Below are 10831 nucleotides of genomic sequence, written 5' to 3' on the forward strand. Positions count from 1 at the left end.
TTTAATGATTATCAAAATCATGCCTTTTCCTTTCTTGGTCTTGATCAGTGAAATTATATGTAAGGGACAGGGGATATTCAAGCTGTGGATGTGTGTAGTGTTTAACTTGGTAGCCACACTGACAGGCAGGTAATGGGTCTTATTCCTCCCCTGCTGTTAGACCCTTTATTCACCTCTTAAATCAAAGTTGCACACAACCTGTACTGAGCTAGAAAGGTAGCTGGTATTCTGAAGGCAAAACTGGTAATTTACCATTTGCCAAGTAAGTTGTGAGTTTATGTCATTCATCAGAACAAATAGCACAAGGGACGCAGATGCTTCTTGATTCAACATTAGTCAGAGACGGGGAATCTGTGGGAGGCGTGTCTACACAACATGTCAGCGTGACGAACAATCCCGGAATGCAACGTAAACATAACATTGTTGTACTTCATCTGAAAAGATGACTTGGGACTCCGAGCACCACAGACGGAAACGCGTACTTGGTTTGAGCCCCTCGATGTAACGTCCATTACTTTCTTGGACAAGTAACAGTCTCATAAACATTTACAGCAGGTCGTTGTGATAGTTGACTCTAATGTCACTCTGAATCCGTTATAAAGCAAATTAATCTCAATTCCTATTCTGACACGCGCAGTTGTTAACTTCCGAAATTCAAACGCAACTACAGATGTTTCCCAAGCTGGTGATCCGCGCTCTCCTCAGCTCTTCTCTTCGACGGACGAGCAGCTCTCTGCTAATGCAGCTAACCCAACTGACATGTGATGTCCGCCGATACATTCTCTAGTTAGCGTTAGCTGACTTGAGAGCCTCTCCTCACCGTGGCCACTTCATTCGTATCGAACAACTCATTGAAGGAGACCCGCTACATGTTCAGTCTCAGATCGCCGTTAGCTTTGCTAGCATCACCGTTAGCTGTAGCAGGCTAACGGCTCCACTACTCAGCACCAGCTGTGAACTCGTCATCACCAATCACGCTATGTGTCGTTTGCATTTGTATGTTAGTAACTCCTGGTAACACCAACCCAGGTGCCAGGTCAGCTCGCCATCACAGCAGCACCAATGACAAACTCCCTGGATGTCAACGTTAGCTGTCCGCCATTTTACAACTTCACGTTACTTACCTCGTTTTAAATCAAAGACGGACTGAAAACAAATAATCCAAACGCTGCTGACTGTGCAAAGAGGGCGCTAGCGTTATTCTCCCGCTCAAACTGTCATTTCCCAGAGCTCATGAATGATAGTAGTATGTGCTAAGCTAACGTCAGGAAGCTCCTTGGTGGCTAACATAGCAAGGTACAGTTTGTGTTGTCGTGTTATGCGCGAAGCACACGCACCACCTGTTGGTGCTTCCGTGAACTGCAGGTGCTCTCGCCATGTCAGTGCTGTGACTCCAGCTTCTGACTCCTCCACCGTGGGGTCACAGCTTCACGAGCTCACTGTTGGAAAATATCCACCTCAAGCAGCAACATCCAAGTCTAAAAATGAATCTGCACGTCTATGCTAGTGGAGAGGCTATGTGACACATGTCACATAGCTAGGTCACACATGTATCTGTATTGCATGTAAATATGTATGAACATGTTAACTTCTCTGGAATTTAATAAATGATGAGGTGGTTAAAGAGCAAGCTGCCCTTGTGTTTTATCCATTCTGTGTAGACTTCTATAGGCTTGTGTAATAATGAGAACAAATACCATGGAGCACACAAAAAGTAGCCTCAATATCATATGTAATCAACATCATGACAACCTAAGTCGGTATAATTTGGGTAAATGTTTGAACAAGATGAACAAATGACCCACACCAACATGACCCCCTCAAAAATGAAAGAACTGCATGTTGTGCATGCAGACTGGAATACTTGAGTAAACCATGTGATGCAAACATATCAACAAAAGCTCCTGATCTTATTTTTGTTTTGTACGGCACAGATGTTTGTTTTTTTAACCCTGAAGGCTGAAGACACATGATAATTTCATTTCATTACCTTACAATTTGGTTGCTTAGTTTTATGTATCATGACTGAACCCCATTGACTGTCCTACAGCTATTACTAGTATGTTCATGTTGGTATTTGTAATATTCACACTGATATAAATGTGTTGGACATTAATAATATTCATACTTATATCAACACTGTTGTTAGACTTGAAGATGTTCAGTTCTTCAAAATCAAACTTTGTTTCGCTGATACTGTGTGAACAAGTTGCATATTCCTAAAACTGTGTTTAATTAAATGACAAAAACCTAACTGTCACTGGATCTCTGGACAGAACACATTGGATCTGCAATGTTTGATACGCTCTCCTTGAAGGATACTTCTCAGTGATAGGGAATGCATAAAAAAAGGAAAAGGTATCAAATGGGGCCCAAATATGTGGCCCCGGGGCCCCTAGTGGATTAATCCAGCCTTACAGCTCTGAAATGGTTTGCTGTTTCTTGATTTAAAACCTGCTTGTTCAAAAATTGTACACAGTCAAAACAGTGAAGAAGGAAATAATCTTGGATTAAAAAAAAGAAGTCTCTTTACACCATTGACAGCTTTGACATTTTATTGTTCCATTAATCATATTTTACATATTTTGTAAGCAGTGCCAACTTGAAAAGCCACCAAACTGTTAGTAATAATGACTAATTCTATAATCCTCGTCATATCTCTTTCTTTTACATCAGGTGTATGCATACAGCATGATCCATTCAACACCATATCTTCATAAGGGGTGGAAGATGTGATGGAAACAGCTGTGATGTAGTGCAGGGTCACACAAAAAGCTCAAGTCACACATGAAAAGCAGAGGAAAGTCTAAAGTTCTGGCAGGCCACACTTGTACAAGGGTTGGATTTTCTGCCGGCGAGGTTTCATCTACATGAACTCGTTGAGGAAGCTATTGACCGTCCCCTCAGGTGTCTCCTCCAAAGGCTGGGCCAGACAAATGGAGGGCACCACGAGAAGATCCGGATCCTTGATCTCGATTTCCACCTCCGTGAGGCTGTGAGAAAGTGATACAAAAAAATTACATGGAGACTTTTCCAGCACACTCATTTTAGTCTGTGCATCTAACAGATGCAAGAAAGTCACATTAATATACCTGGAGGGTTATTTTCCCAATGATTAAAAAAAAGCATTTCACCAACCTGACAATGAATGATGAGTTCTCATGGAAGTACATCGTGCACACAGGCAAACACCCCATGGTGACAGACATGCAGTAGTGGCCTGAAAGACAGAAAGACGGAAAATATTCAAGTCATAATTTACTTTGGCACATATTATTAATAGTATTATTATTTTTGCATAATCATTTTGTAGCATTTCTCTCACCTTTTGTGTCTGGCATTGCTCCTTTCCATACACTGATTTTTAATCCCTCCCCTTCAATTGATGGATTCCCGCTGTTGACTGTGCTCATGAACGTCGCATCATCTGGGATATCAAGAGGGTGCTGGGTGCAATGCAATGTCTTTTTCTCACAGCTCTGGTTTTTGCTGTCAATCTCATAGAATACCCCCTGCAGGATGTAGAGACAGATCCAGATGTTAACGCGCAAAACATAAATAAGTGATCTGTGACATTTGTTTAAAAAAATAAAGAAATCACCTACCTCATCGAAGAACATCAGCAGATCCAAACCCAGGGATGTGTTCGTGGGGTAGCTCTCGTTGGATCTGAACCGCAGCTTCTTGCCCATCGAATCATAAGTGAATGCACCAAATGCTTTCACGTCACCCTTCAGGGATATCTGCAGTTTCATTAAACGACATGCATTCAGAGAGAAAGAGTTTAATGCTGGAGTTTAAAAATGCTATTTTAAAAAAGTACCAGAAATACAAATTGTCTTGGAAGACACATATTAGACACTCACCACACTCATGAATCCTGTCATATTAGGGGCATCTGAAATACAAAACAGTCAGTTCGATTAGTCTCATGTTAGACATTGGACACATTTTCAAACTCATTCAAACTACCTAACATGCGGTAGACTCAAAATCAGATAACAGGAAGAACCAAAATGATGGAAGTAGAAATTCTTACGACAAGGCTGATGGGAATCTGCATGGGTTGCAGCAGTCAAGCACATGAAGACGCAGAGCGCAATAGCTGCATACATTTTCCTGGTAGAGGGAGTCACAAAATACAAGTGGAGACAGCAAAAAGAAACTCTAAGCGCATCTACCTTTCAGTCAAGTTACTGCTGCTTTTATAGAGATCGACTCCGATGTAGTCAATAAGTATTACGTAAAAAGACCCAGGGCTTCAAACATCAAGCTGTCTCAACAAATTAGACCCAGCTGGAGGTGACCCAATAAAACACATTTCTTACACTATCTTTTCTTGATTGTGCAGCTGTACTCAGATGTCAAACGGGGACAATCATGAAGATTACTGGCTCTTGGAGCAAGTGCATCTCTAAATCATGGGAAGTAGCCTTATTTAATTCTGTGATTATTAATAACAGCTTCCAATGTACAATGATGATATGGTTAAAAGTACTGTATGCTGTATGTTTAAAGACATTTTAAAATGCTTTGAGAAATGATTTGTGTCGCAAATATCATTTTTTTTACACAAACAAGTAGACCTGCCTTTTTTTATTTGAACTGTGTATATACATCACTCTGCACAGTGAAGGTAAAATATCCAAGTGAATGAACAATAAACTAAATAGATTTCAAGGGGGGAGTCAAGGGGGACTTTACATTTGATTTAAATTGAAATTTGTGGGGTCTTCGTTTTACAATGAACATTTGATTTCATTACCTGTCATTTCCTTGTTGTCAGAAGTACAGTCCAATCTTTTCAGGAGTGGAATCAAATCTTATCAACCTTGATTTGATGTGTTCTCTCAGCTGAAACCTTTCTGCATAAACTTTAACCCTAACCCTATCTACAGAGCTCAGGACATTTAGGTCCAATCCAGGGCCTTAAGACTACTTCAATGATCTTTGTGGCTGGTTGGAGCTTCGATGAAAACCACAGAAAAGAGTTTTACCATCTGCCAACTGTATGTTTTTATGTATTACTCAAAACACTACTACTACTTAGAGCCTGCCCTTTGATAAATAATATGGGAACAGACATTCCTATATTTTCTCGCCAAAAGGTTTTTGGGGACACCATAGGCGAAGTAATTGTTTCATGTGGGCCAAATACTATCATAAGCAACTGTGAACAATTGTAACCAAAGATTCAAACTGTATATATTGGGGAAGAAAAAACATTTAACCCATTGTAGCCCATGATATAAAACAAAATACAATAAACATAGATAAAGAAAAACAGTTAAGTTTATGTATAATGTGTCAGAATCCCAGAACTGTGTATTGTCTATGTTACACATGAAAGGAATCTGGTTCAGTGAATATCACAATGTCGTAGTGAAAAATCAAATTTAAAAACCCCAATATGAAGTTGTACAATAGGCTGAAGACTCTTGGCCTTCTAAAACACCCTCACTCTCCCTTTCTTTTATTAAAGGGATCCAAACTAAATAGAAAGCCTGGGGAGTTTATACCAGGTCAAATGCACGAGCCGGATCAAAAATGTGTTGTTGCCACAACTTCACTTTGTCCAGCTGTCTTTTATTCTTTTGCACAATGTCCCTGTTGTGTCCGTGCTTTCAAGCAAACTTGGTGCCCTCTGTCAGACAGGTGAGAAACAGCAGTAACATATCTCTTTATATACTACCTCTTTAGATCATTTATGATTATTTCCTAAATGCTTAACTAGATTTGTTCCGCATTATTAATCAGCATTAGGATTTTTGTTAAGCATATGAAAGATTGCTCAATAGCTTTTTTCATTACAGCAGATAAATAAATAAAATATCATAATACTTAAATTACCATAAACTGAATAAGAGAACTTGATGTCAGGGCAGCATCGGATACTGTTTATTGGAGAAGTCTCAAAACGGAAATGAAATACATAACAAAACTAAAAGGGATGCCTGGAACCACAAATAAACGAGACTGAAAATAGACTGAGAATACATTTTGCGCATCACAAGGGAAATTTGACGTTACTGTATAAGGGGAATATGGGATGGGGTTGCTACAATGAGGGAAGCCCTTCTCCTCGTGCACACATTCCCCTTTTACTGACCATAACATGACAGCTTCAGAAAACTCAGCATTTTCACTTTCTGAGAGGAAGTCAGCATGTTTATGAACCGTGACTTACTCACTGACACACAGTTACTCATCTCATAGTTTCATGTGAAGTGTAGTGGTGGCCTACAGAAGGCCTTTTTGAAGTGTCTTTTTTATGACAAATAATGAGCATATCAAATGTTGCCATAATCCAGTGGAGATAATATAGTGGCTAATAATGCATTTTTTTATGTTATTAAAGGAGAGAGAAGCTCAGTTACTAATGAAAGAGGTCTGGAAGGCACACAAAGCAAACTGTAACATCCTTTTAACAGTTTTTGCAAAAAGCTGGAACTGTATATGTCTACTTTATGAATGAAATATGTAAAGTGATTTATATTTAATTAAGTGATTAGATTAGATTAAAATGAATAACCTACTGTATAAGAATGCCCGACACACACATATATCTGGCCGGCACTTGCTTTTTCACAGCAAGGACTTGATTAAACACTTTGGGCAAAACAATATACTTAACTATAATAGGGTATCAATGACAACACTATATGGGAAAAGTCCTGTGATGTAGGTTGTTTTAATGAATCGGGACACAAAGGTCTTAGGGGTTATAGGTTAACCTATTGTAGAGAGTACAAAACTGTAAATCAGAGACTTAATAGCCATTACATGACAGCGTGAACTTTGAACCCATGGCTGAACACTGACAGCTCTAGCCTCAGCTGTGCACAAGTGATTAAGAAACCGTCTAGACCTTCCTGCTGCCCACTGATATTTCAATATGAAACTGCCACACCACAAAGAGGTAGGCTGAAACCACTAGTTGTTTAGTGTTTCTAGTGGTTGAGGAATTTTCAAGGATATTATTCACATATTGTGCTATTGCATAGGGCTTATCTCAAAGGAAATTCCACAAAAGATCTTATCTTTTCCCTCTCAGTTTGCCGTTGTCACACTGTTACTCTTCTTGTCACCATGTATATTTGGTCATACCTGTTACATTCAGAGAAATAACCCCAATCCTTTTTGTCACCTAATCCCAATACAAGCTCTTAGAATTACAAAAAAAGACAATGAGAAATGTGTCATTACATTGTTACCTTCACTATTGCCTAATTATTAAAAGAAAGGAAAGGCAGAAGAGTATTTAACAGCTACTGTGACAAGGATTATTACTTTTTTTTTGCAAGTGCAGCATACAAAAAGACCCAGTACCCATCAGGCCTTACATTTTGATGATAGATCACTTTTATTACATTTAAGTGCTGGAATGGTCCCAACATAACTGGAAATTGAATAAAGTAAAAGACCAGCATTCAAAAGTTATAATAAAATAATTGAATGCAGCATTGTTAAAGAGGATCAGCAGTACTGTATTTGTACTAAACTTACACCTGATGAATCAACACACATACTGGTACTGTACACATTTCCAACTTTATTTCTTTCAAGCTCACTGATCATAAAACAAAAGCTTTAAGCAACTCAGCATTTCATTCCATTTTCAATGTGTTGACAGAATATCTCCCCCGGTGTTCATTCATTTGAATGTTGGGTGACTTCCCATATTTTACGCATTAGATTTACCTCTGGTTGGGAATTTACCTCCGAGGAATTATCAAGTTCTTCATGAGTGTGTGCAATACTCTGGAAGAGAGCTGTTCCTTTGGCCATGGGGAAAACTATATACATACAGTATGTGTGTGTTCAATGACACTTTTAATTCTAATACATGAACATTTTGAAAGAACATGCAGGATCAAACTAAATAAAGCCTGGAGATGAAACTAAGGGATGTAAAATGGAAAATCTACAGTCAAATCTACAGTCAAATGACATATCAAGGTTGTGACTGTAATGATTCTGGACAAAGCACATTACAGAAGCAATCAATGTAGAAGGGAAGTTCATCTTTTCAAGGCAGGTAAACAAATCTGAGGAAGGCCCGGCACACTCAACAATCTGGCAGAGGAGCAATTGATCTGGGCAGGTAGACATAGACGGTGGCGGATGAAGGAATAAGGTGCAGGAGGGAAGCTTAGGTGACGGGAATGAGATGCTTGCAGAGTGACACTTTCATATGACATGAAAACAGAACAGATGAAGAAATAAACTTTTTAAGATCATATAATATATTGGAATCCAGAGTGGGTTGTAGTGGAATAAAATAGATGTGATTGAAAAATACTCAGGAACAAAAATTCCCCTGATATCGGGAACTATGATAAAACACCTTTCCCCCAAAAATGACATCCAGTGATAATGAGTCATGAGGACAGTTGATGTGTTTTTCTCTGTCTTGTTTAGTGAGGTTCGTGTGAAACTGTACCAGTCATTACTCATCTCCATCATGAGACTCCTCAAATATTCCCTGAAGATGCACAGTCAAGACTGAACTTCACTTCACATTTTAGTTGTTTTGAACAGTTCGCCACTTTCACTTAAATAACTAATAACTAGGAAGCTCTGTTTTTATGAAACTTCATTTTTTTATTAATATATTCATTCATTGCTCCGGTGCACATTGTTGCAATTATAGCACAGAATGACACCTTACATAAGATTATGAATTAAAGCAGTTATTAAGGCAGGATATTTACATGCAGAGCAATAAAGTGTAGTGTAAATAAATTGAATAAAAAGTTACATATAGTTCACACTAACAATCTTACACCCAGAATCCCATTTGCTTTCCTTTCTTGTCTGTCTATCAGTTTGTCTGTCTTACATTTAAATTTAAATATGTTGGTAAAAAGGTGATGCGCCTTGAATACGCAACCACACCTTTTGAATAATAGTCTTTTTTGACTAGAGCTTACCCAAACATTTAATTAGAGCGCCTGAAAATACTCATTTTCCACGTGGTTCTTTGTAGCTCACTTCCTCAAGATACCTCTACTTTTGCCTGATTCATATTGGTGACCACAAGATGCTGAAACAGGGCGAGAGTAAGAGAGTGTGTGAGAGAGAGAGGTAGACAGAAAGGAAAAAAGAAAAAAACTCCAGATCTCATAAACCGAAAGCAACGTGACTTATATATAAACAGTACATGCGCCTGTCCATAACATGAAGGTATCTTGATCTTGTTCACTGCTGATCCAAGGTAAGCCTATACTTTCAACATACTTAAGATAATAGTTTGATGGACTGCGTGTTTGTATTTGTCTACATACATAGATTACATGCTTTGAATTATTTACTGAATCACCATGTGAGCACATTAAAATTACACAGATGACAATTGTAGAAACAGATGCACAAAGTGTTTAATATAAATGGAATCATTGGTCAGGATTTTTTTTTTTTTTTCTTCACTTTACTTAAACTGTCCATGTCAAACTTCCAGTAAAAAAGCTTGTCAGACAGCTGCAGTGTTTCTATAAGCATCGATAACGTCTTCCTTATCAGTACAGTTTCACTTTTCTGCTGTTTATTTGTGTCGATCTGAGAGAGCTTCAGTTATCAATAATTGGGATAGATCATTGGAGAACACTGTCATGGTCAACAAAGCTGTTGAATCATCAAGCTGACTGTGTCGTGCTGACAACAGCTGATGCAGCTGAATAAAGTGACCGAAATGAAATGTATAATTTGCATCTTTGTTGCAACAGCAGCCAGCATTAATGTGTGTAATCTGCTGATTGGGATTCAGGACCAAATTCCTTCCACACTGAAACTATAGAGGAATCAAGACACTTCTGTTTACATGCATGTGCAACCAGAACAAATGTTGTGTCACGGAAAAATATACGATAGAAAGCATACCATCAGGGGTGGAGGTTGGAAGATGTAGGGTTGGATTTTCTTTGCAAAAATATCAATGGACTTCTTTTTGCACACTAAGGAAATTGACAGTTGAGTTCCCATAAAGAGCATCCGTGTACTTAACTGGAACACTGCAGCTGTACTGGAAGTGATACCGGAGGTCACCCTTTTTTCTTTTTTTTTTCTCCCTTTACTCCAAGTGTTACATCTTGAACTGTAAACAATAGATAATATTAACCCACATCTCTGGTCATGTCATGGGTACAGATGACTGTTTGGTGGCTGGCACTCATCCTCCTTTGCTGTGTACTGGACTGTGTGGAGTCCTCTTCTCCATCTCCAGTCCTGCAGAGGAATAAATACAACAACTCCTTTCGTCTCACGAGGTCCACCCGAACCCGTGTCCAGCAACTGCAGAGGAAATATGTGAGTCCTAAAACAATTCTCTCCTCACTGGTCAGCTTATCACTGCACAGCATTAGCTTTCCTTAATTACAAATATTTAATGGGTGCCATGTTTACTTTACCAGAAGGAGCATCAGTTGGGAGATAAGCATTTTGAGGACAGAGGTCGGCAGTTAAAGGACCTGCCATCGCTTTCTACAGATTTCTACAGCTGGCTAAATCTGACGGTTAGTATCCTCTTCCAAACTATGCAATAAAACAATCAGTCTGTTTGTTGTCAGGCGTGTAAATATAGACAGAGTGGTTGCACTTAGGGCCTGATCGGTTGGGGGGTCCGTAGAGAGCTACTCCCAATACAACAGTTAAGTAACTCATTTGTTGGGAATATATATATATATATATATATATATATATATATATATATATATATATATATATATATATACTCCTAATTGTGTGTGTGTGTGTGTGTGTTTCATAACTAGTAACTAGTGTGCATTAGCGCGGTCCGGATCCAGTCGTAACTACCTTACGCCACATGGTTGTT

General features: G+C 38.8%; 1 protein-coding gene across 1 annotated transcript; it reads right to left on the reverse strand.

Moving 5' to 3' along the window:
- Positions 1-2668: 2668 nt before the first annotated feature.
- epd (ependymin) lies at positions 2669-4115 on the reverse strand (the record flags this gene model as incomplete). Its single annotated transcript, XM_079214474.1, has 6 exons — positions 2669-2993; positions 3139-3220; positions 3326-3512; positions 3606-3743; positions 3867-3898; positions 4040-4115. 6 exons carry the CDS (start codon positions 4113-4115, stop codon positions 2867-2869), a joined length of 642 nt encoding a protein of 213 aa, XP_079070600.1. The 3' UTR covers positions 2669-2866.
- Between the last annotated feature and the right edge of the window lie 6716 nt (positions 4116-10831).

This window comes from Taurulus bubalis (assembly GCF_910589615.1).
Source record: "Taurulus bubalis genome assembly, chromosome: 2".
Lineage (NCBI taxonomy): Eukaryota > Metazoa > Chordata > Actinopteri > Perciformes > Cottidae > Taurulus > Taurulus bubalis.